A 27,200-nucleotide genomic window follows, 5' to 3' on the forward strand; every position below is an offset into this window, starting at 1 on the left:
TGCAAGCCAAGCCTATTTGCTGATGTATGATTCAACCCTCAAGCTTAAATATGTGGTCAAAACACAGCCTGAGTTGGCAGAAACTCCAGGTTTTGGACCCCAATCTATTCAACACCACCCTTCCCCCACACCCAGGTTTCACTAAGTTCACACCTGCATCAGGTCTATGACAACTCACCATTCCCAATCTGCCATGGCCAACTTGCTACAGCCAACTCACTGCAGGACAACTCACCATGGCCAAATCACCTCAGCCAACGGCTGCAGCCAACTCACTGTGGGGGCCAATCACCATGGCCAACTCACTATGGCCAACTCACCTCAGCCAATGGCTGCAGCCAACTCACTGTGGGGCCAATCACCATGGCCAACTCACCTCAGCCAACGGCTGCAGCCAACTCACTGTGGGGCCAATCACCATGGCCAACTCACCTCAGCCAACGGCTGCAGCCAACTCACTGTGGGGCCAATCACCATGGCCAACTCACCTCAGCCAACGGCTGCAGCCATCTCACTGCGGGACAACTCACCATAGCCAACTCACCTCAGCCAACGGCTGCAGCCAACTCACTGTGGGGCCAATCACCATGGCCAACTCACCATGGGACAACTCGCCAACTTGTGAAAAGACATTGAAGAAATTGTGGAATAGAATTATTAAAGAAAGGATGCCAAAGGAGTGACAAAATGAAATGTAAATTGTTAGAGTTTGCAGCAGAAATTCAAGTCCAGAAAACACACAGATGACTCATTCAGCAGGATCATTAACTTTTTTATAAACATAATAACATGAATAAAGTTTCCAAAACTATTAGTAGATTCTTTCAATGTAACATAACACAAGCAGCAAGCAGGCAGCTCAGAGCAGATATCAGTTACATCAAGCAAGCAAGTTTCACTTTAGAGCTGAACACAGAACAGAGATAAACCACACCCAGATTCTCTAAGTTTCAGCCCCCAATTCAGCTCTCATTGGCTGACCTTGTTACTAAGCTCTATTCCAGTTCATGTCATGAATATACTCTGACATAAATTACACAAATTAAAATATTTTAAAAATTATTTTAAATAATTAAATCAAAATTGTTTCACTGTGACTTGGCCATGGCAAATTGGCTGTGATGAGTTGGCCATAGCATGTTGGCCATGGTGATTTGGCTGCAGTGCATTGTCCCATTCTGCCTCCCTCAATCACATCCAGCAGTGTGCTGCATGTTGAGGTAACTAGGTATGTCTAGTCTAACAAAGATAGGGACTAGAGGTGACACGATAGCAATCTTCCAGCACTTGAGGATTTATCACAGAGAAGAGGGAGTTAACCTATTCTCCAAAGTACCAGAGAGCAGGAAAAGAAGTAATGGGTGGAAATTTATCAAGGAAAGATCCAACCTAGAAATAAGGAGAAACATCCTGACAATGACAACAATTAATCAGTGGAATAGCTTGCCTCCCAAAGTTGTGGATGTTGCATCACTAGAGGTTTTCAAAAATAGACTGGACAACCATTTGACTGGGATGGTAAGGTGTCCTGCCCTGAACAAGATGTTGGACTAGAAAACCTCCAAGGTCCCTTTTTATCTATCTCCCGTCTTCCCCTCCAACCTCTGCCTGCCATAGGGTGCTCCCATATGCTGCTAGTAAAAGATTGCAGCAGGTGCACAGAGCAGTGGAAGAACATTACTCTGTTTTCACCAGGAAATGTGACCAGGAAATGCCATCTGTCACCATTCTGTAGATGCATTTGTATGATTCCCACACATTTTCAGAGCTGACTAGAGTTCAAACAATTTATGCTAATTGGGTATGAGTGGGTGGATGTAGAACTAAGCAAAAATCTTCAGCAATTTGGCAATTTTGTTTCCATATTGGAGGGCCAGTGGTGTTTATCTCAAGATAGCCGTATTGAGGAGGAACTATCTAGAGATAAAACACTTAATTCAACTGTAGAGCAGCTGATATTTCTCTGTGGAATTTCAAATCCTGTCCACTCAAGAAGCCCCAGAGCCTGATGATGGGGAGGCATCGAGAGACTTTGTGTTTTATTGTTGCCCTGAGGATGGTGTCTACTAGGCTTGCCCTGGCTCCAGAAGTAGAACCCCCAAGTGCGCATAGACACTGACCAACCCTCAGAAGGGAAGGGGAGGTCTCAACTGGACCCTCAGAATTCCACAGAGTTGGTGTCCATGGGCAGTGGGAGCATGGGGGGGCAGGAGAAGATCCCTGAAGAATATTGGGACTTAAAAAGGTTTTTAGTGAAAAGGCATCGGATGAGCTTCCCCCTCATCATCCAATAGACTGCAGTACTGAGATTCTACTGGGGGTGAAACTCCCTAAGCTTAAATTTTATTCGATGACACCACAGGAGCTAGAAGAACTGTGGTTGTTTATTGATAAAAACCTTGAACGAGGTTTCATCCAACCTGCTAGACCCTGAATGGCAGCCCCAGTATTATTCCAAGAAAAGAAAGATGGCTCTCTTTGCTTGTGTGTTGATTATAGAAATTTAAATTGCATTTCCATGAAAAATGTGTATCCACTTCCCTTAATGAAGGACATGTTGGCCCACCTGGCCAAAGGGAAAATTTTCACAAAACTTGATTTGAGAGAAGCCTACTACCAAGTTCAAATTAAGGAGGGATATGAATGGAAAACTGCCTTCAATTGCCCTCTGGGATGTTTCCAATTCAACGTTCTCCCATTTGACCTATAGGGGGGCTACTGCTGTATTCATGCAACTGATAAACGAGGTTCTGCATGAACATTCATGCAAGGGGGTACTGGTTTATCTTGATGATATCCTTATCTATACCAAGACTCTTGAGGAGCACGTGAAATTAGTACGGTCAGTTTTGACAAAATTTCAAGCAGCTGAACTACATGCAAAGTTGTCCAAGTATGAGTTCCACCAAAAGAAAATTGACTATTTAGGCTACTGCATATCACATGACAGCATAGAAATGGATCCAGGGAAAGTCCGGGCCATTTTGAAATGGGCCCCTCCTCACACCAGAAAGCAATTGCAATTTCCTGAGATTTGCTAATTTTTACCGTTTATCCCAGCCTTTGTGAAGATTGTGCTGCCTATTACAAACCTCCTAAAAACTAAAGGAGAGTTGAAACCAAAACCCAGTCGACCATTGGAGTGGTCCATGGAGTGCCAAGCTGCTTTTGAGAAGTTAAAATGACACTTTGCAGTGAACTGATGCTAAAACACCTGGACATGGACACCCCTTTCATAATCCAAGCCGATGCAAGTGATATAGCGGTAGGGGCGGTGCTACTACAAGCAAATGAGGCTGCAACTTTGCAACCTTGTGCTTACATCTCCTGTAAACTAACTGAGATAGAAAGAAGATGAGCTATCTGGGAAAAGGAAGCTTTTGCTGTCCATTGGGCTCTATTAACCTGGAGGCACTTTCTTGAGAGGGCAAAACACCCTTTTGAGGTGTGGACAGATCATAAAAACTTAGAGGCTCTAAAAATGCCTCAAAAATTCTCGCCTAAGCAAGTCTGCTGGGCATAATACTTCGAATGGTTTAATTTTTTACTGAAGTCTCTCCTGGGGGAAAAAAAACTTCATGGCAGATGCACTATCTAGATTACCCCAACATAATAGTGTCCGCTAGGAAATGATTTGTTCCATTGTCCCAACTAAACAATTGGTGGTTCTGATGGTTACTAGAGCCCAGAAAAGGGGAGATGTTGATATCTCAAAAGATTTGTTTACACAGTTAAAGGAAGCTTTAAAAATAGATGATTGGTTCCTGACCCACTCAAATGACTGTATGGTTAGAGGTGGTTTGGCATGGGTGGGGGCCAAATTATATGTACCAGCTAGTTTGAGGGGCCCCATTTCAAAACAAGCCCATGATTCAAAAGCTGCTGGACATTTTGGATTCATAAAAACCCTATATTTGGTCAAACGACAATTCTGGTGGCCTCCTTTTAAGAAGGACATTGAAGCTTAAATGGTTAGTTGTCCTATTTGCACTTCGGCTAACCGGCCACCTGGTAAACTTGCCATCTTACTACAGAATGTAGCTAGGCCGACTGCTCCATGGAAGGAAATTTCTATGGACTTTATAGTGGAATTGTCTGAAAGTGGGGCAAATACAGTTATTTGGGTGGTAACGGACTTGTTTTCCAAGCAGGTATATTTCATACCTTGTGCAAAAATCCCATCTGCAAAAACCTTAGCTAAATTGTTTATTTTACATGTGTATAGGTTACATGGTGTTCCTAAATGGATAATTTCAGATAGGGGTGTCCAATTCACTTCAAATTTCTGGAAAGAATTCCTGAAACTATTGGGCTCTGCCCAGGGCTTAAGCTCCGACCACCACCCACAAACCAATGGGGCTTGTGAAAGAACTAACTCGATATTGGAACAATACCTTAGATCAGGGTCACCAACCTTTTGGACCTCAGGAACCACCGAACTCATAATTTTAAATCCCAGGGACCACTAACTGGTTCTGTGGGTGTGGCCTAATTTGTGGGTGTGGCTTGGTAATGTGATTGGCTGGGCATGGCTTGTATATAAATATTATAAATATTTATATAAATATTGATTTTTTTATAAAAAAGAGCAACTTTTACCCCAAATCAGGCAGGTAGATTGAGTTGCTCAAGAATCACAGATTCACTTAAGAGATCTGTGTTTCTGCCATCGGCTATCTGAGTCTGTCACATAAAATTTGCTTGCAAACAAACTCATAACATTTGCTGGCAAGCAAACTCACAAAACTAACTCCAACATACCAACATACCAACATACCAAATATTGAATTTTTTATTTTTTTAAAAAGAGCAACTTTTACCCAAAATGAGGCAAAGCAGGCAGGCAGATTGAGTTGTTCACAGAATCATTCAGAGATCTATCTTTCTGCCATTGGTTACCTACACTGAATAAAAGCACAGCCAAAGATCTAAAGATTAGCTAGAAAGCAAGAAATGCAACGATTTCCTGCTTTCTAGCTAATCTAAATATCCCAGCACAGCAGAACAGCTGATGGTTGGGGGAAAAAAAGAAACATAGCAACTTAGCAGGCAAGTTTGCCAGGTAAGGAGTGAGTGAATGGGGAGGGTTCCTGCGGGCCATGTGCGCGACGCAGCCTTGTGTTCCTGCACAGCCTGGATTAATTGCTTTGGGGGGTGCTCTGGGGGTGACACTTCTCTGCAGACCATCAAAATTTTCTCACAGACCACCAGTGGGTCGCGGTTGGCAACCGCTGGCTTATATCATCTTAAGTTTAGAAGATGAACAGTTTACCAATGTAGCTGATTTAAAGCCTGCAAAGGAAGTCTGGTTAAAGTTAAGAAGTGTGCATGTGAGTATGTCTGCATGCAAGATTGTGCAATTATCAAGAAAATTATACAGAGCCAATTTAAAACCAGAAGAATCAGTGGAACAGCATTTTGTAAAGATGCAAACTTTGTTTGTTGAGTTAGAACAGCATGGGATGTAGATTCTTGAATCTCAGAAAGTGCCATTGGTTTTAAACAATCTAAATCAGTGGTCCCCAACCACCGGGCCCTGGACCGGTACCGGTCCGTGGATCGTTTTGTACCGGGCCACAAAGAATGTTTGCTTGGGCGCCACCATCTTGTTTCAGCGTCCTGAGTTGCCTTAGCATGCTCGGTTAGTTAAGAAATGCCCTACCCAGAGAAGGAAGTGGTGCTGGAGGAGGAGGAGGAGGCAGTAGTGGAGAAGCAAGCAACTCAGGGCGCTACCGCTGTGGCGGCTTTGCCTGCGTTTCTGAGGCTTCGATGTTGGGAGAGGCAGCAAGGGCTGGAAAAGGGGAGGGCTGTGCAAGGCTCCGTCTCCCTTTCCTGCCTGCACGTGGGTGGGGGGAGGAAAGAGAGAGAGCTGGGAGCAATTCAAGGCTAGAAAACTAATGGGGAGAGCTGACAGCGGGCACTGGGGGCGGGGACTGTTGTTGCCACTGCCGTGTGTGGGAGCGTGCATCTCAGGGACCTGAGCCAGGAGGCGCGAGAACTGCAAGTAGGAGCGTTTGATGATTTTGAAGAACTCCTGGAACATGGTAGATTGCCGTTTTGTAGGTCTCAGTGAAAGAGTGAGCTTTGTTTTGTCTCCTTTCCTCCCCTGGTAATGCGAGAGATACTTTCTCTCTTCCCCCCCACCCCCAAATAATCACTGCTGTGGCTGGGTTTGGCAGCGAAGTGCTAAAGTGAGAGAAGTGCCCCCAGGGACACCTTTCCTTGCCTGTCTCCAGGTGAGGCTGGAAGAGCCCCCCAGCTTTTCCTCAGCTGCAGATCTCAGCCTCTCAATCCATCACCCAGGATCTGAAAGGAGCTCCCACTTTCTCCCCCTCCCTCCCCCAATTAATCCCCAAGAGCGGCAGTCCTTCTGCAGGCAGATACCTGCTGAGAAGCCCCTGGAGTGGCAGCCAAGGGGCGCTGCCCCCCAAGGAGAGCAAAGCCCCCTTTTTCCCTCTGCTTCCCCCAACAGCAGTTGCCCCGAGGCCCCTCAGCTCAGACACACACACACACACACACACTTCTATCTCTTTGGAAGGTGCCAGATGGGGGAGGCTTCTAGCCCAGAACATTTTATTTTGTTATCATTAAGCATTTACATTTTTGTTATAATTAAATAAGTAAGTGTGTGTGTGTGTTTGTGTATGATGTATGTATATGTGTGTATATGTGTGTGTGTGTGTGTGTGTGTGTGTGTGTATATATATATATATATATATATATATATATATATATATATATATATATATATATATATATATTAATAGCAGAGATCAATAGTTAATAGACAGTGGGGCTAGTCAAACAATTGTTAATAATTCTAAATTGTTTTACAGGATGGAATCAGCTGCTGGAGATGCAATAGCCTTGGCAAATGGCCAGAAGGCTAAAGTTATTGGAAGAGGCAGTGTGCAAATTCCATATTTGAAAACAAGGTTTAATGACATTGTGTGTGCTTCAAATGGAACATAATTTGCTCAGTGTCTCTAGTTTAGACAAGCAAGGGTTTGAGACCATATTTGTAAATGGGAAGTATCTCATAAAGAGATTTGGCAAAGTATGTGCAAAGGGCATAAAGCAAGATAACCTTTATGTGTTGCAGGGGCAAAAGGTTAAATGTGCACATATGTTCGAAAATGTGGCACAACATAATTCATGTATTCATCTCTTGCAACAGAAAGCTTGGCCATGCTAGCTTCTGAGTTTTGCAAAAGATGCAATTTGCAGAAGGATTACATGTAAAAGGATGTAAGGCATATTTGGATTGCGCAGTATGCAAATCACCAAAGTCCAAGTCATTCCCAGTAAGCAAGAGTAGCACAAGGCAGTCAACAAGCACTGTAGAGCTGGTACATTCAGATTTGGTTGGGCCAATGCAAGCCAGTTTGGGAGGAGCAAAGTATGCACTGGTCATTGTAGAGGACTATAGCAGGTTTGGGTTCTGCTATTTACTAAAGAATAAAATAGAGGTGCTACAGAAATTTAAGCAATGGGTAAGCTTCATAGAAAGAAGGTATAAACAACAGGTATGTCAGCTGTAAACTGACAGAGGTTCAGAATTCATGTCAACAAGTTTTCAACAGTGGTTGGGACAGTTAGGAATAAAACACAGAAGCACACATTCTTCCATAGCAGCTGAGAATGGTGTTGCTGAGAGACGGAATGGAGTCTTACAAACCATGAAGGACTTACTTCTACAGGATTCTGGTCTGAGCAGGTCATATTGAAGCCAAGCCACGTTGACTGCTAATTATTTAATTAATAGGTTGTGGAGCTCCTCCATTAATGATACTCCATATGCAGTGCTATATGGAAGAAAACCATTTCTGGCACATTTAAGAGTGTTTTGATGCAATGTATGGGTGCATATTCCAAAAGCAATTAGAAGAAAGGGACATTTCAGGTTTATGGGCTATGAGCCGGGCTCAAAGAGCTATTACTTTAGCGATGGGAGCACAAGAATAGTGATTTCAAGGTCTGCTAGCTTTTCAGAGCAAAATTGGAACTGAATTGATGCAAATTTCTGGAATGATTCACTTAGTGACAGTGATCCACTTAATGATGGTTACTCACTTAGTGATGGTGTCAGCATTCAGGAAGGAGAAACTGAAAAAGATATAACGCAAGATAGGGTTGACACACAGGAGCAGTCAATGCCATACAGCTCAGAGCGATGGATTCTACCTGACAGGTGCTAGTAAAGTTAAGGTGTGTAATGTATGGTATGAGCCAAGAAACTATAAGGAAGTTTTGGCATTACCTAAAATTGAACAAGAAAAGTGGAAAGAAGCCATGGACAAGGAAATGAAATCCATGGGAGAACATGAAGTGTTCACGTCTATATGACTTTGCCACAGGGTAGCAAAGCTGTAGGATGCAAGTGTGTATAGAAGAAGAAGGTACTGCCCAATAATGAGGTACAATATAAAGCATAGTTAGTGGCACAAGGATTTTCACAGACAAAAAAATGTGCACTATGATGAGGTATTTGCACCAACTCTAAAGAGTGAAAGCATCAGGCTGGCACTAGCATTGGCAGCGGGACATGGCCATAAAATTTGGCATTTTGACATAAACACTGCATTCCTCAATGCAGAATTAGAGGAAGAAATTCACATGGTTCAAGCACCAGTGCATTAAAGTTAAAAAGCCTAACATGGTGTATAAATTGGACAAGGGCAAGAGTTGCAAGGCTGATGGTTGCATATACACTTGAAAGTTAAAAGGTGGGGATTGTCAACTATTAGCATCTGTGGATGATCTTTGCTTCATTGCAAAGGATGTATCACAGGTAAACAAATTTGCTAATACATTGGAGAAGAAATTTGAATTAAAGAATTTGGGACAAATAAAAAATTATCTTGGTGCAGAGATGCAAAAAACTGAGAACGGTGGTTATATTCTCAGTCAAAAAAGAAAAATTGAACAATTGTTAGAGAGCTATAACATGAAAGATTGTAATATTGCTCCAACACCTATGAGTACAGATTTTCATAACAGTTTGGGTGAGACAAAAGTGAAGCCTGTGATCAAGAGATATATCAGTCAGCAATAGGGAGCCTGTTATATCTGTCATAGTGGTCCAGACATACTTTGTGCAGTAAGCATTTTGAGTCGTTTTACTGCTGCACCAATGCAATTGCATTGGATGGGTGTAAAAAGGATTCTTGGGTATTTGAAGGAACTTCCCTTAGAAGTTAAATTCCCTTAGATGATGAGAAGATCAGTGTTAGAATACATTTATGCAATGACTACAGTAGTATTCAGCCAGTAAATGGCAGTGTTTGCAAGTTTGATCTATGGTATATACTCTTATGTTCTTTGATTCTATATAGAGTTTCCTGTTTCCCATTACAGTTAAGCAGTTAAAGCACATGACGACTGTTTGATCTGTACTGCTATAAACAGAATTTCTAACAATCAAAAAAGGGTACAAAGATCCTCACACACAACAGAAGAAGAAATAAGAAGCCTTACCTCTTTCTGATGATACTTTATTGCTACCTTTAGCTTGGCCAAATCATGGCTCTTTTGGGGATCTAACTCCTCACTCTGATCATCCCTGTGGTTCAAGATGATTTCCAATTCTCGGGAGCTGCGTGCCTGATCCAGTAGGTCTTTTGCAAACCGCTTGCACTGCTGGGAAAGCTCCTCATATTCAGCCTTGAACTCATTCTCCACCTTGCTGAGTTCCTTCAGCTCCCAACCCAGCCGAAAGGCTGTCAAGATCGGGTCCTCGCTAGATAAGGCGATGAGTGAAGGACTGGCCAAAGCTTTATAGATGTTTAGCCTTGATCTGGAATGCCTCAGGCTGTCCACTTCTGAACTGGAGACGCATTCAACACAGTTGCATCGGATCTGATGTGGCCGTGGGATGGTGACCCGTCTTTGGACAAGCAGCTTTATGATCTCATAATTGTTGGTATGAGCAGCCAACATGATAGGTGTGATATCAGGGGTGAACTCCGAAAATTGGGTGTCCATCATTAATGTGGGAACCTAGGTAAAATCAGTTCAGGCTGTTAATATCTTTCCTGCACAAGTGCTTTAAAATTACAGCATATCAAGAGGAAGGTTCAAATGACTCGTACAACATCTATTTCACCAACACTACAATCAATGTTTAAAAATATATCCTGTAAGACTCCTATGAATCCCAGAGAAGAAAGTTAAATAAACATTCCAAAAGGTGATCAACTGTTGCTATACTGTTGCATTGAAAACTACATGGACTGTTCATTGAATCATCTACAATCAAGCTTGGACCTTTTCTCCTCAGCAGACTTAGTCCTCAATAGTACATAGTTGACCTTGCCTGATCTCAAACAGTTAACCAGAGTCAAACCTGGTTAGTACTGGAATGGCAGAAAATCCCTGGGTTGCAAGCTGGATGGGAAAGTTAAAAATAAAAACATCCTTGAAGAAGAACCAACCCTTTCTGCAGAAGTAGGCACAGAAGAGGCAGAGCCGGGGGGTGGAGTCAAGAGAGAACTCACTCTAAAATCCTTACAAATCTACACATGCTTGAAGTCTACCCCCACCCTCAAATTTTCTTAACTCTTACCCAGCCCCAATTTAGTGCTGGCCTTAGTTGACTAGATTCGTGTGTATAGCGTGTACACGATTCGTGTGTACATGAGCAATAAATTAGCTTAACTGGAACTTAACATGCGGTCCTGATTCCTTGCACCCAATAGTTAAGGAAATAATATTGATATGTGTGTGGGGTCATAAAGTAACACACAACTTCAAAGATACTTAGAACAGGTAATTCTGAGTGGTACCTGAAAGAAAGGGACAAATCTGCCGAGTTCCATGATCCACCTTACAGAGAACAAATTACTTTGGGGGGGGGGGGTCTTCTATCCAGTCCAGGTTTGGTTCCAAGAACCCCAAAATAGGAGAACATAATCTTTGATATCAATAATTCTACTTGGACAGCATAGACATAGGATAATAGAGTTGGAAGGGATCTTGTAGGTCTTCTAGTCCAACCCCCTGAACAGGAGAATTTATCCCATTTCAAAATGGTCCTGTTTTGAAAGCCTCTGGTGATCCATATCTTCTGGAGGTAACCTATTCCGTTGGTTGATTGTGCTCACTGTTAGCAAATTTCTCCTTAGTCCTAGGGTTGCTTCTCTCCTTGGTTAGTTTCCATCCATTGTTTCTCATCTTGTTTTTTAGTGTTCTGGTGCTTTGGAAAATAGACTGACATGAACTCTAAGATTGGTAAGGTTACAAGGCAGGCCAAATGGTACATTATGCACCTGGTCAAAATTCCCTCTGCTTTAGTAAGGGAAATTATGAATTTAAATATAAATATGTGTGTGTGTGCGTGTATCTATCATCTATTTATATTAGATTTTTCTTTTTTACATATCTCTATCACATATTAAACAGTACTGGGACATTTTTTATACAACTACATTTCATGTTGTTATATTTTTACCATAAGTCACTCTCTAATCTCATTACAGTACATATGTCATATTTTCCATCTTATATTCATTTAATGGGCTATTGTTCTGATCCAAACCTGGTTCCAAGAGAGCAAACACAAGACAAAGGCAGCAGTATAATCTTTTTAAGTTTCAGCTAAGAATCCTGTTTCTTCAAAGATTAAAGGCTGCTTCCAACTAATTAGCTCCGACAGGAAAGAGCCTTGCCAAATTTTTTCAAGTCTGACAAAAAACAACAGATAAGAAATTGTTTACAAGAGTCTTCAAATGCCAACTGTAATATCCACAAGCCTGAGTTCAAAACTTCTTTGCCTTCTGCAAAGTGCGTTCGTTCACAGCTGGCTTTTATCTTCTTGAAGGAAGGGCCATTACCTTGCAGCCTTACTCCCGAGTCGCCCTTGCTGTTGTAACTGTTCTTTCCTCCAAGCAATCCTACGTGCACGCGCACTTGGCGCAGGCTCCTCGGGAACCTCCTCATCACTGTTGCCAGCCCCCCCAATCTCGGAAGGCAGCAGTCCAATCCCTAATGGTCCTGGCCCCTCATCTGAGACCTTGCTCTCCTCATTCGTCTGCACTTGCTAACCACAACAGCTATACATTCTAATAACAATATGTATATTTTTATTACTATACCTTATATATATATATATATCTATATTTCCCCTTCAAATTGCACTTGACTTTCCCCCTTAATATCATATTAATTTTACATATATCCCGTTAGCAATTACATATCTTAAATAATAGTCTTATAATAAAAACTTAATTCCATATTTACTCCAATTAAAATATCCAGTCTTGTATTTATTCTAGTTAACAATTTACATACCTTTACTAATGTATTGATTTCCCATTTTATCAAAATTAATCACTGTATACCTATAACACCTCTTCATGTGGAATCTCTATCCTTTCCCTCTTGCTCTCCTTTCAATATTTATTAATCTCTTCTTACTTTGCCTCCCATTTTCTATCATTTTTTACCCTTTCTCTTGCTTTTTCCTTTTATTCTGTTATATTCCTCTGTTTCTCTTCACAATTATCTAGTTTTGCCCCTGACCTCCCCAAAACCTCTCACTAAATTTCTCTCCTTTGTTGCTTAACTCTCAGAATTTCCTCCCCTGGATTTATTGCCTCAATCATTGACATTTTAATTTTAATTTCCCTTTTCCCCTTTAGCTTTGTTTATTGTTCCATCTGCTCTGTCTTGCTGGTTTCTCATCTGTTTGGCTCCTCTCCACCTGCCCTTCTTGCTTTTCTTCTGTAGTTTCTTCTGTAATTTGTGTCGCCATTTTTGAATTTTCTTCCACATTCTGTATTTTACTCAGTAAGTCCTTAACGCTTCTGTTCATCATTTCTCTTATAGTTTGTAGTTCCAGTGCTATTTCTCTTCATATTTGGCTCATTTTTATTTGCTTGTTTTATTTTTCTATCCAATTGTCCAATTATCCAGTGTCTTTATTTAAACCAACATTTTTTCTCCATCAGTAAATCCAATATCCACCAGTCTTTAAGTCCCAAAGTCCATCAATCTTTTTTTTGTGTGTGTATCCAAATCCCAGGGGAAATCTTCATATATTCCTCCACCAATTTAAAGCCAATATTCCAATTTTCTGGGGTCTTTTAACAGTACAATTCCTTTTATTTTCCTTTAATTTCAACTTTAAATAAGTCAGGTTGTCGGGATCTACAGGATTTTTCTTTTAACAGCAAGTGGCGCTCTTATATCAGTTTCCACTTTCCAACTTTTTTTACTGTTTCTTTAATCTTTCATCAAGTTTATCAATATTTTCAATTGTTAGTTATTATATTCTTTTTCCACAGTCAATTACAGCATTTTAAGTAATGCCTATCCAATGCCAAATCCTGTACAATCACTAGTTCCAATTATGTAAATTCTTTTTTATAAGAGTTTTCCCTTTATTTTCCTTCCGTTTCAGTTTTAAGGACTAAGTTCTTTGCTTTTCCCAAATTCTTTCCCAAATTCTTCTCTAACTTTTAAAATCACCACCAGTCCCAATCTTTATGAGTTCTCTTTCCTGTTGTTTTTATCGGGGTTACCTTTAGTAGCTCAGAAGGGTTATCCTTAACAGGGAAAAGAGATGCAGCTCCCCTCTACCTGTCAGGTGATCCCCATTCCTTCACCACCCCTCCATTGTGGTTCCAGTTCCAATTGGGACTCTCCAACCAGAGAGCTTGGAGCGAAGCCATGGACTATCATGGACCCCGCTCCAATCAGGGCGGAAGCACAGCCGGAAGTCCTGTTTGTTAAATATCTTGCCTTTTGACAAGTGGTTCAGCAAATTAATATTAGGATTCCCAAAAAACCCAACTCCAATTTAAAACTCTCAGACAGGCATTTTCTCAAAGTTTCCTTTTATTAGAGTTGTCATACTGGCACATCTGGGAAAACCTGAATCTGAGAGTTCTGGGTTTTCCTTCAATAATTAAAAATACAAAATCCATCCCCTGCACCCATCATTACATCACATGGTCACCATCCTTCCCAACTTGAGACATTCCTTCAACCACTCCCCACCCAGGTGCAGGAATAACATGACCTTGACTTATATCTAACCACATGCACTCCATGAAATCCCCACTTCCAATTTCCCAAGCACAAGAATGTGACAGCATTGAAGCTTCTGGTACTACTATGGCTTACAAATTGCTCAATGTCAAAAAGCTGTGCTTCAAGCTTAAGAAATTATGTGATTTTTGGTGACCCAACATTTCCAAGTTCAGAGAGTGGGATGAAAAAGAGAAAATGTGAGAATCCCAGGTTCCAAATGTGAATGTAGACATGGTGCCAAAATCTCTCATGACAATCTGGCTTGAGGTTCAGTCCCCATTCCATCCCCAAGTTATGTATGCCACAATTTTATTTCAATGCTTGGGATACTGTAAGAGAGTCAGCTTTGATGTATCTTGAATAGAAAACAAAGCAGCAGAAAACATGGAGAGAAAGCAAATATCTATATATTTGCTGTTTGTGATGGTAAAATATCATTTCTGTACTTTGCTATTAGAGATGCAATGAGTAGAATAAATCTGCTCCACTTTACTAACTATGTAGAGAAGTCAGCATTTCACTCTGGATGGGGGAAGGGGGAGCCTTTAAATAGATTTGCAGTTTACATTTATAACTTCTAAAATGCAGAGCCTTTGTGTCCTCATTACCTTTATATCCTAACTGTGTTGTGGAGAGGGTCCAAACACTCATTGCATTTCAAATTCCAAGAGGTTGGTGGGAGAAGCTGCTGGCTGCTTCTGAGGAGGCAGAGGGTGAGTACAAAGGAGAAAGATAGCAGCCCGCATGCCTAACGGTGTGCAAATCATATAACTATAAACCAAAAATACCAATAATACGTTTAGGGTTAGTGCACTTGAGATTGTGATTTTATTTTATTTCAAAATGACTGGCTTAGTTCAATGTAGTACTTGCTTTACAGCTGTCATTCTCAGTACTCTTTTCAAATTTGGATACTGTCCTCTTTGTAAAAGAAATTACCAGTCTACATGGACAGATTACCTATCTGGAATCTCTAATCTGTGCTCTCCAAGCAGAAATTAGGTGCCTAATCCAGCCATCTATTGAGCTGCCATGCTACCAGCTCCCACTACCACAAAAATCCTACAGAAAAAAAGGCAGTATGGACAACCGTGGGATCTGGCAGGGTAAGAGCTGTGGACCATAAACACAAAGCTTTTGCTGTATCCCAGCATAACACATACAGTGCCCTTGCTGACCTTAATAGGGACACTAAAGTGACAGGTCAAGGTAGTTGTGATAATGATAATTCAAATAAGCCAGGGATCATGGTCCTAGAAGAAGAACTTACTTTGGAAAGGAGAAAGTGTGAATCAGATATTACGCACCCAGTCACACAAGAAGAGCAAGGCATCCAAAAAGAGAAGCCACTTTCTGATTGGGGACTCAGTTGTAAGGGATGTAAATTTAGGAAAGGATATGGAGGTTTTGAAAGAGGTCAGGTGTCTGCCAGGTGCTACTGCCAGCAGAGACAAGAGGCATATTCTTAAGACAGTCAAGAATGCCAGTAGGGACTGTGATGTTGATGCTATTATACATCTTGGTGCAAATGATCTGTCCCAGAAAGATGTACTTTCTGTTCAGAAAAATTTCCAGAGCTTGGGGTATGAACTTAGTAATATGGGCTATAGGCTTATCTTTCCAGAGGTTCTACCAGTATACAAGGAACAAAAAGGGAAAGGCCAGCGTGTAGCGGAGTTTAATGTGTGGCTAAAGGTGTGGTTTAAAAGGGAAGGCTTTGGTTTTATTAGTCATGATGTCTGTACCTGGTCCAATGAAAAACTGTACAAAAGAGATGGTTTGAATCCATCAAAGAAAGGGATTGAGTTTTGATCACATGATTATGGGGATGCTTCAAAGGTTGTAACTGTGAAAAATGGTAATAAGTCATTTTTTACAGTGCCATTGTAACTGAATACTCACTAAATAAACTGTTGTAAGTCGAGGACTACCTGCATATTTGGGAAGGAGCTTGCCAATTCAGCCTCAATCAAAATTTATTTTTGCAAAAAAAAATCTTTCTGTTTTAAGCATAAGAGAAGGAGAGAAAAGAACAAGCCATCACATAACCATTCCCACATTTGAATATGGAATTTTTGGAGGCCTCCTGCTAAACATACCCATCACACTATCAGAATGCATAATTCTATATAAACTCGCCTTTGGCAAAAGAGAGAGAAAGAGAAATCAGCAATAAAACTGATTACATAATTCTGGAAGTTAAATATTGCAGGTTCTTTCCACTCTTTCTCCTACTCTCAATCTCAGGTTGAATCTGTTGTTCAGAAGGAATTGTTATTCAAACACCCCCATTTTAAGGAAGGGAGAGAGCTGTGCAGAGTATTTCTCAACAAGAAAGATATGTAAATGGTCTACGAGCTGCCAGCCCCATAGCAGTGTGCTATTAAATGATCAGTACACCTCACAGCTAAGGCTAATGTGCACATACCCCCAATGGTAGGTTATTATTGACATTGCTTTCAGAAGTCTGAAACCTTCAAGCACAGCAAAGAGTTTGGCAGGAGATTTGCCAATAATTCCCCTTGGAAGGCAGACCATTCTGTTTGCTGCTGGCATGTGCAATTCAGCGTAATACTCAGTGCCTGGCATGATTCCATTCAGTCAGCCCACTTCATCCAATAAAAGGTAAAAAAGTCTCTTGGATTTTATTTTGCACGTTGTTGCAAACTCTGGGAGTGGTGCTCATCGCCGTTTCAAGGCCGTTGTTTTTGCATTAAGCCAGCACTGTCCAGAGATATTTACATGGTTATGTGGCCAGCAGGACATCACGTCACACTATTATCTTCCCAGTGAAGTGGCACCTATTTATTTACTTGCATTTGCATGCTTTCGAACTGCTAGGTTTGCAGGAGTTGGAGTGAGAACAGGAGCTCACTCTGTCATGTGGCACTTGGGTCTCGAACCTGGGCTGCCAGCTTTACAGTTGACAAACTCATATCTTAACCACTCTGCTACTGCACCACCTCAAAAAGTATGACTAATTCCAAGTGACCTCTGTGCCTGTTTGCCTTTGGGCCATCCAAGGTATTCCAAGCAAAAACGTAGCCAAAAGTCAACAGGGAACTTTTGTGATCTAAAATAGATAAGGGAAGGTGTGAATTCTTTCAGAGAAAGTATAAACTTTGTGCACAGATTGGCATAAGAATGACAACAAAAAAGTGCCCCAAAGTGCCCTACTCAATAGAAGGTGAGCACCTAACATGGATCTGATGAATTAGTATCAGGAATTTTGGGGGGAAGATATTGCAACTGAATATATTTCTGGATTTCTTGGTGCTCTCTGAAGCTGGTTGTTTGCTAGCAGACATTCCATACCTACTTCACTATTTTGCAACTAGAGAACATCATTAGTGTAATGAATTCTGCAAGGGACCATAACTTCACAGTTCAACCCTAAGCGATAGATATTTTCTTCCATTGAAAAGTAATTCTTCCAAGCAAGATTCTTACAGATTCTTCTTTAATAAGATTTATTTTAATGAAAGAATGAAAATTGCAAGAATTTCAGTAAGAGATACTTCCAATTTAGAACCAGTCATCCCGCAAAATAGTAGGGAGGCAATTTTTAATGACTTTCCTGTTGACTACTGAAGGGGCTGTGGATGAGTATAATGGAGACCCTATACCATTTCAGAAAAATGACTCCAATATCTTAAAAAACCTCCAGTATTAGAGTCATTGTTTGATTAATTTGGGCATAGCAGAAGGACTGAGCTATGTTTAGCTTTTTTCTGCTTTGTGAACAACTATCTTAATCCAGCACCTGGTTTCTCCATGGCAAACCAGTTGCCTCTGAAGTGCTCAGAAACAAACAAATGGAAATGTAGTTCTTCTATCATTGTTCCCACACAGCTGGTATTGAGAGATAAGCTATTCCCATCAATAAACAGCATTGTGTGTTCAAGACCTTCACTCTGTGAATTTTCCCCAATCTTTATTAAGGCCATCCAAATTAGTGCCCATCATCACAGCTTCTGGTACCAAATTGCACAGGTTAATTACAGATTGTGCCAAAAATTAAGTTTGTTTGCCTGTTCTAAATCTCTTGCCAAACTCTTCATTAGGCATCCCCTGGTCCTAGCCTAAGTCCAATCCACAGTCTAGTTCAGGAGTCTCCAAACTTGGAACTTTAAGGCTTGTGGACTTCAACTCCCAGAATTTCTCAGCCAGTTTCAAGAATTTCAGCAATAGAGTTGCTGGTTGGCTGAGGAATTCTGGGAGTCAAAGTCCGTAAGTCTTAAAATTGCTAAGTTTGGAGACGCCTGCTCTAGTTCTTTCAAAATCCGGGGTGGGATTCTATAGAACCAGTAGCTCCAAAGAGCAGCTGACACTGAACTGGTACTCTCCGAAGATCTTCTTTTCTTCAGTTGGGCCCACCCGCCCACCTGGGATTTAGGATGTCCTTTATTCTTACCTTAGTTGCTGTGCACGGCACAGCTGAGTGCCACACGTCAGCAGGAAATGGTGATTGTTTGCAGGAGAAATTGTTTTGCAAGTACTGCACACGTGCACTCACTGAACTGGTTATTATGCTGGTAGGATCCCACCCCTGTTGAAAATGATATTCTAATAAACCCCAGGATTCTTCAAACACAGAAAAGGCTCCCTGCTTTTATGATACGGAAATGATATTTCATTCTTTCAACTGATTCAGGAAAGTACTCAAAATGGATTTGAGTTTGACAGCCAATTCAATTTCCATGGTGGCATGAACTTGCAAATAGCTTCTTAGAATGTGAAAAAGAGACTTACTGACCCCATTCACAGTGGACACTGAGGTTGGCTGTGGAGTTAATCCATTTTTTGACTTCAGCCAATTCACGGAGACATAACATAATCCAGTTGGGTTAAGTTGGAACAACATGCTAAGCCATTCAAAACTCTTATCAAGTTTCAAAGTGGTTAAATGAAGTAGGTTGTGCAAACAGAGTTGATATTTGCAGAGAGATCAGAACTCCTTGAAACTCTATATTATACATTTAAAAAACCCAAAAACCCACAAGTGTAGTGTCCTGCAGGTCTCCAGAGAGTTCTTCATTTAAAAGTTTAGTGCAATGGTATTTAATGAAGAGATGGATATCTGGAGGAATTCTAGAGGTTTAAGAGGCAACCCATCTTATGACATAATCTTACGACTTATGACACAATCATGTGTCAGAGAAAGAGGGTGAAGACAATCTCTCACTAACAATTCACAGGTTAAATTATATAGTATACTATATAATGTACAGACTATATTACATCGTATTATATATAATAGGGATATGGTGGCTCAATGGCTAAAATGCTGAGCTTGTCAATCAGAAAGGTCAGCAGTTTGGTGGTTTGAATCCTTAGCGCCGCGTCACAGGGTGAGCTCCTGTTACTTGTCCCAGCTTCTGCCAACCTAGCAGTTTGAAAGCATGTAAAAAATGCAAGTAGAAAAGTAGGGACCACTTTGGTGGGAAGGTAACAGTGCTCTGTGCACCTTTGGCATTTAGTCATGCCAGCCACGTGACCACGAGGATGTCTTCGGACAGTGCTGGCATTTTGGCTTTGTAAAATAGAGATGAGCACAGCCCCCTAGAGCCGGAAACAACTAGCACATATGTGCGAGGGGAACCTTTACCTATATATAATGGAGTCTTCAATCTGGCAAGACTTTGTCTGCAGGTGTGCAACAATAAAGTGTCAATCTAGAATTAAGGAGAAAATTCCTGACAGTGAGAACAATTAACTGGTGGAATGGTTTGCCTCTTGAAGTTGTGTGTGATCCAACACTGGAGGTTTTCAAGAAGAGATGGGATAGCCAAGAATAATCCAAGAAGAGCTTGGATTAGAAGACCTCCAAGGTGCCTTCAAACCCTATGATTCTGAATAAATCAGCTTCCATCTGATCCTTTGAAAGAATTTCTATGTATCATTTATGGTTTTGGGCCTGACATCTAGTGTCCTGCATTTGATAATTTCCTGTTAAATTCTTGCTCTCTTGCCTTCATCTTCTCATCTCTCTCAATATAGCAGTCTACAGATTTGTAGAATTACAGCTTCCCATGACACAAAAATCAAACAAACCATGGCTAATAATCAAGTAGATGGATTCAGCAATACTTGGGGAGAAATGGAGATTTCTAATCATTGCTAGTTCAAAGTTCCAAGCATGGCCATTTTTAGTCTTAACATGCGTATTGGTGAGGTCACTCAATTTTAAACTTCATAGTTTCTAAGAATCTCTTTCACCTCCAGTAAAATATCTGGGAGTCTTTGAATGTTTGTTCTGCATTCAAGGACATTTTAAAATTTGGTTTATCTCCCCCTGTTCTACTAAAATTGAAATTTACTTTGTTTTGATGATTAGATAACTGTGGTGCCATGCACTGGGGCAGCGGGCCAGAATAGGACATGAAGGATAAGGCACTTGGCATGCGTAACTGAGTCCACCAAGCAAAAAAGGCTCAGCAGAAGCAGCTCTCACAACTCCTCTACAGCTATTCATTGGGACCATGATTTCAAGGTGTTTAAAATGCACAAGAAGCATTCCACCATTCTTTTGTCATGTGGCTGGATGACTTCCAAAAACAGATGGAGCCAAAATGCCTTCAACCCTTGCAAGGATAATCATCAAATCTTTTTTTTTTTAAAGGTGTCCCAAAAGTACTTTTTTCCAAAAGGCAACTGGACTTGGTTTTTTCCTTGAAGACTTCCCATCCAAAAAGCTTCAGCTCTGGGAACTGAGGCTCTCCATAGATATTTAGCTATGCACTTCAAAAAGATGGTTTAATTATTCTGAAAATGTTGGATCCACTTGCTAGAGGGCCACATGTCTCCCTTAATGGTAGGGCCGATACTGCCTCCATCAAGCCAGCATTTACTTTAAAAAGCATAAGGTAAAAGGTAATGGAGTCTGTGCAGATTTCACTTCACTAGTCATTGCTGACTGTGGTGGGGGCAATACTCATTTCCATTTCAAGGCCATTGAGCCAGTGCAGTCCAAAGACATTTCTGCAGTCATGTGGTCAGCATGACATCATGGAGCGCTGTTACCTTTCTACTGAAGTGGTATCTATTTTTCTACTTACATTTGCATGCTTTCAAACTGTTTGGGTGGCAGGAACTGGAGCAAGGATGGGAGCTCATCCTTTTGCGTGGAGCTCGGGTCTCAAACCTGGGCTGTCAGCTTTCCAAGCAACAAGCCCAGTGCCTTAACCACTGAGGCACCATGCTGTCCGCTTTCAAGCATACAGACGATTATATTTTTATTCAGCAAAAAAAAGGTAAGTACAGCCCTTAAGCTGTCAGAGTAGAGAAATACAGATGTTACATTATGCCATTTCCCCATGCATGAGATTTTTCATGATTTCCACTGGTCACATACAGCCTGCCCTGGGTTAAAAGGGGAAAAATGAAGTTGGCAATCCAGAACTCTGAAGAGAAAGGCTTACATTAAAAAAAAAAACAATGAAATAATTACATAGCATACCTTCAAGGTAGATTCACTATTTTCTGCCCTGCTATATGGCTCACACATTTTAAATGTGTCTGGCTAAGTGTGACAAGTACTACTGGTAGTAGTAATAGCAGTTACTGTATTTACTGTATGTAGTTACAAATGCTGATACCCTAAAACGGTGATGGTGAACCTATGGTACACATGCTGGAAGTGGCATGCAGAGCCATTGCCTGTTGCTTTTCCAATTTCTGGCGCTCCCGCATGTGCCAAGGAGCTGTTTTTCAGGTTTCCGCCACTCCAGTTTCGGCACTCGGTGATGATAAGGGGTTTGGAGACCAAAGTGTATCATGAATGGTAAAGGAAACTAGCTATGTTTACTCTAACAAAAAGAAGAACTAGGGATGACATGAAAGCTGTCTTCTAGTACTTGAGGGGCTATCACAGAGAAAAAAAGGACTTAGCTATTCTCCAAAGCACTTGACAAGAAGTAATGGATGAAAGATCATTAAAGAAAGATCCAACTTAGAAGTAAGCAGAAAATTTCTATCAGCAAGAATAATTAACCAGTGGGATTGCTTCCCTCCAGAAGTTGTGGGTGCTCCATCACTGGAGGTTTTCAAGAAGAGACTGGACAGCCATTTGTCCAGGATGGTGTAGGGCAGGGGTATCAAACTCAAGGCCCAGGGCTGGATCTGGCCCACAGGGTGCTTAGATCTGGCCCATGGGGCTGCCCTGGAAACAGGAGGGCGTGGCCCTCCTGATCTCCGTTTTAGCTGGCAGAGGGTTGCAGGAGGCTATTGGAGCTCGGGAGCCCGTTTTCACTGGCGGAGCACTTGGGCCACCACATGCGCCCTCTGACATGGTGACATCATACTGGCCACGCCCACCATGGCCACGCCTATCATGCCCCCCCGAGATCAAACACAACCCTGATGCAGACCTCAATGAAATCAACTTTGACACCCCTGGTATAGGGTCTCCTGCTTGAGCAGGGGCTGGATTAGAAGATCTTCAAGATTCCTTCCAACTCCATTGTTCTGTTATTTTCTAATCCTAGATTAATCAACCAATGGCTTTCCTCCAGAAGTTAGGAATTAGACTGGACAGTCGTTTGTCTGGAATGGTATAGGGACTCCTGCTTGAGAAGGGGGTTGGACTAGACTAACCCTATTATTCTATGTTCTATCTTCTAGAAAAGCATGTAAGGGTAACAGTTGCACCATGTTATCGCTGCATGAAGGGTGTCAATTAGGTCTGGTTTGCTGGCATAGATAGTACTAAGTTGTTGGCTGCTTCAGCCAGCTCAGAAATGGTCACAGCAAGAGCACTAGAATTTAATTGTACAGATATATTTCTTGGCAGTCTTGGCTCCTTGAAAGTCAGAGTTATCTGGGGATATTGGAGCAATCTAATTTACAAGTTTGCTGGGATAACATTTGGTAGAAGACCTCCAGGCTCCCCTGTGGGAAATTCACTAGTTTAAAAATAGAGTTGGATGGTGCAGAAAATGTTTCCAACAGAAAAATACTCTCTGAAACGACTATATGGTTGCTTTGCCATTTAGTCGTAATGCTCTTTTAACAATTCACCAGCTCGGTTTGCACTGTATATTGAGTCATAATTTGAGTTCACACAAAAAGTAATTGATTTGACTACTGCAATGTATTCTATATGGGGCAACTCTTACAAAGTGTAAGCTTGCATCAGCTTGCATCAGTTGGGGCCCAAATATCTGCTTCTAATGGATTGTTCTTATACCCTGTATAAGAACTAAACTTATTACCTAAACTTATTACCACAATTGAGCTCAAAATTTCTGTTGCTAAATGAAGCTTTTGTTAAGTGAATTTGGCCCCATTTCATGACGTTCCTTGCCACAGTTATTAAGTGAATCACTGCAGTTATTAAGTTAGTAATATGGTTGTTAAGTGAATCTGACTTCCTCATTGACTTTGCATCTCAGAAGGTCACTTGACCCTGGGAAACTGCAACCATCATAAATATGAGTTGGTTGCTAAGCATCTGAATTTTGATCGTGGATCATGGGGATGCTGCAACAGTTGTGAGGAAAACGGTCATAAGTCATTGTTTTCAGTGCCATTGTAACGTTGAATGGTCACTGAATGAATTGTTAAGCCAAGGACTATCTGTTAAACAAGCTGGTTAATCATGGAATTCTAGGCCTGATTTAAGGTGCTTGCTTGAATCTTTAAATCCTAAATGGGTGGAGACATAATTGTCTCAGTGCTGAGCTAGAATTTGGAACCCTGAATTTAGATTATTGGCATCTAAAAGTAGCCCTTGACTTACTATCATTCATTTAGTGACCATGCAAGGTTACATTGGCACAGAAAAAAGTGACTTATGAGCGGGGGTGAGATTCAAATTTCTTCACAACCGGTTTTTGTGGGCGTCACCTAATTTGTGGGTGTGGCTTGGTGGTCATGTGACTGGGTGGGCATGGCTTGCTGACTGGGCATGGCTAGGTGGTCATGTGACTGGCAAACCAAATATAAGTGGTCTTTGCTTAATGGCCAGTTGCTTAGCAAGTGTTCTAATTTACGACTGACCTCCCCAGAGCTACTTGACCTATTTTTGGTGTTTTGACAGCCATACATACACACAGACACTTACCACCAGTTACAACATCCCACACGGTCTTGTGACTGAGGTTTCCTATGTTTTTTGCCAGTTTCCAACAATTCCTTCTGGTTTCCGGTTAAAAATGTCCATTGGGGAAAATGGACTTGTTTAACAAGCAGTATCTGCTTAATGACCACAAGGTTAATGACCATAGTGTTTGCCTAAACCATGGGTCTGCAACCTTAAACACTCAAAGAGCCATTTTTCTATTTTCTTTTAAACAGGTATCTCTGTCTCTGTCTTTCTTTCTTTCTCCCTCTCTCTTTCTCACCTCTTTCTCTTTCCTCCTCATCTCTCTTTCTCTTTCTCCCTCTCTGTTTCTCATTTCTCTTTCTCTCTCTCATCTACAACTGCTAAGATTGGAAGGTTTTTTTTATAATCCTATTTCTTTAAAGTTTTTTTCCACACACATTTGTATATATGTATCCAATACTCTTTATTCCTTTCCACTATGTATCCAAAATGGGCAATGATTTTGTGTGTGTGTGTGTGTGTGTGTGTGTGTGTGTGTAACGTGTGTATGTGTGTTATGTGTGTGTGTATGGATATGTATATATATTTCATTTGAATGTGTGTCAGTGTACTTATAGTAAAAAATGACAATAAAAGTTATCTTATCCTATCTTCCTCCTTTCCTTCGCAACCCCCACACCCTATTTTGTGTTGGCTTCCCAGCCAAAGTACTTACCAGGTCTGATCCTGTTTAGCTTTCTAAAATCAGCCTACTGAAATAAATACCAGACTAAACTGCCCAATAATTTACCTACCATCACTATCTTGCTCCTGATTTCAAGGTAAACAGCCAATCTGCAGTATTGCTAAATTTTGCTAGGCATCTGCTGCATGTTATTCTCTCTTCCTTGATAATCTAGTCCAGAGGTCCCCAAACTTGCCAACTTTAAGACTTGTGGACTTCAACTCCCAGAATTTTCCAGCCAGCAAAAGCTGGCTGAGGAATTCTGGAAATTGAGGTCCACAAGTCTTAAAGTTGCCAAGTTTAGGGATCCCTGATCTAGTCTTAGCTGGGCAAAACAGTCTGGAGTCACTGGCAAGAGCAGCTCAGCATGGAGAAAAGTTGTGCATCTCCCCATATTCCTTTCTCCGTGAGCAGCCTTGTCCCCTCCTCCTCATTTGTGAAGTGCGCTAAGTTTAAAGGTGCTGTGAGAGACTGCTCGCGGAGAGAGGAATATGGGGAGACGTGTGACTTTTCTCCCTACCAAGTGGGCTGCTCTCTCTCTCTCTCTCTCTCTCTTGTCTCCACTCTTGGCATGGAAAAAAGTCAGTGGGAGCAGCAGTTGAGGCGGTCGGTCACCTGTCCTGGGGCTCACGCTCATCGTACCTGCAGGGGGTGGGGGATGTAGTGGCAGCAAGGTGGCAATGGCGAGTCCGGTGGTGTCAGGGCTTCTGGGACCAGTCCCCCCCTCTCCCCGCCATCCATGCGGCCACACGTGGTGCATGGGGGCTTCTACACTCTGCTCCCCACAGCCGCTGTCAGCTGTTCCGGACTCAATCAAGAGGCGCCTTGCTGACACAAGCCTCTCCACGTGTTTTTTCCTGCTGCTGTTTTTGGGAGAGCAAAAGTTTCCCAGCACAAGCGGAAAGCTTCCAAGCTCCCCCCATCAAAAATGGCTCCCAGGCAAGCAGAGAGAAGCAGGATTCAACCTAGCTTGCTTCTCTGCTTGCCCGGGAGCCATTTCTGATGGGGGGAGCTTGGAAGCTTTCCGCTGTGCTGGGAAACTCTTGCTCTCCCATTAACAGCAACAGGAAGGAACGCACGGAGAGGCTCGTGTAGGCTCCAACCAGGTTAGCGGCTGCTTCTATCACCTATCAGCAGCAGGTGAAAGAAGCAGCCACTGACCTGGCCGGAGCCTATACGAGCCTCTCGTGTTCCCTGGCGGAAGGCAAATGGGGGGTGGGATGGCGACCGGCAGTGGCAGCAAAAGGCAAGTGGGGGGGAGGCAACTGGGGCTGGCAGAGCCTCCCTCACCCAGGGAGATCGGTAAAGGCAGGGCCTCAGCGGAAGACAGGCAGTAACGGCTGGCCTGGCAGGCACACAAGAGCAGGCTGCAGGCAGCAGTGTTGCACATGCATGCAATGTTGTACATGTGTGATAAGAACTGGCGGGCAGGCAGCAGGAAGCAGGCGGAGAGGGGCAGGGCCAGCCAGAGGCCTAATTTACCAGTTCTCTGAACTAAGGAGAATCATAACAACTGGTTCTATTGAACCGGTAGAATCCCACCCCTGCTTATGACTGGTTTTCACACTTATGACTGTTGCAGCATTCCTGTGATCACATAATCAGAATTTGGCCACTTGTCAATTGGCATGCATTTATGACAGTTGCAGTGTCCAAGGATCATATGATCACCATATGTAACCTTCCCAGCCAGCTTCTAACAAGCAAAGTCAATGGGGGAAGCCAGATTTGCTTAATGACTGAATGATTCACTTAACAACTGCAACAATTCATTTAACATGAATTGACATTTAACATGTGGCAAAAAAGGGGTAAAATGGGGTAAAACATACTTAACCATTAACTTGCAGTGGAAATTTTGGCCTCTGTTGTAGTCATAAGTCAAGGACTATCTGTATTAAAGTCTTACCTCTGTTACATTTTTCTAAGGATGTTCCAAAAAGGGATGGCTGGGAGATTTTATGCCATTTTCTATTTAAATTCTACATCCATTCTGACATTTTAAAGAGGAAAATTTCTGTTTACAAATTATCCTTCCAGTGACTAAAACCAAACACACCAGACACTCAATGACAGATTGAGAGCTTTCTGATGCAGTTATTAAAACTTCCTGCTATATTTCATTTATGCAATATTAAGATAACTGGAAGAATTAATATAAATTGGTGCAATAGACAATCTTCTATTGTAGAGAGAAGGATTAATACACTACAAATAGCTTTCAGACCTTACTCTGAAGAGGTACTCCAGAAAGGAATACTTAGAATATTTACAGTTTGATCTGTTGAACTAATACTTCCCTGTTTCAACAGCTTGTGTAATTTTAACACCTCTTCTGAACAGTCATGCAGAAGAAAAAAAATATTAAAAGCCTTGTAAGTTAGCAGAATTGGAAATAGA

At 41.7% G+C, this 27,200-nt stretch overlaps 1 protein-coding gene across 2 annotated transcripts in view; it reads right to left on the minus strand.

The window, feature by feature from the left end:
• Positions 1-27,200, minus strand: part of TRPC5 (transient receptor potential cation channel subfamily C member 5) — a 271,919-nt gene that overhangs the window by 150,279 nt on the left and 94,440 nt on the right. For both annotated transcript variants that reach the window (XM_087940859.1, XM_026703135.2), the window contains one exon: positions 9,478-9,999. In XM_087940859.1, the coding sequence (XP_087796985.1) occupies positions 9,478-9,999 (522 nt within the window). The remainder of the gene's footprint in view (positions 1-9,477; positions 10,000-27,200) is intronic.

Source organism: Pseudonaja textilis, chromosome 12, assembly GCF_049901715.1.
Source record: "Pseudonaja textilis isolate UNSWEBS1 chromosome 12, rPseTex1.2, whole genome shotgun sequence".
Taxonomy (NCBI): Eukaryota; Metazoa; Chordata; class Lepidosauria; order Squamata; family Elapidae; genus Pseudonaja; species Pseudonaja textilis.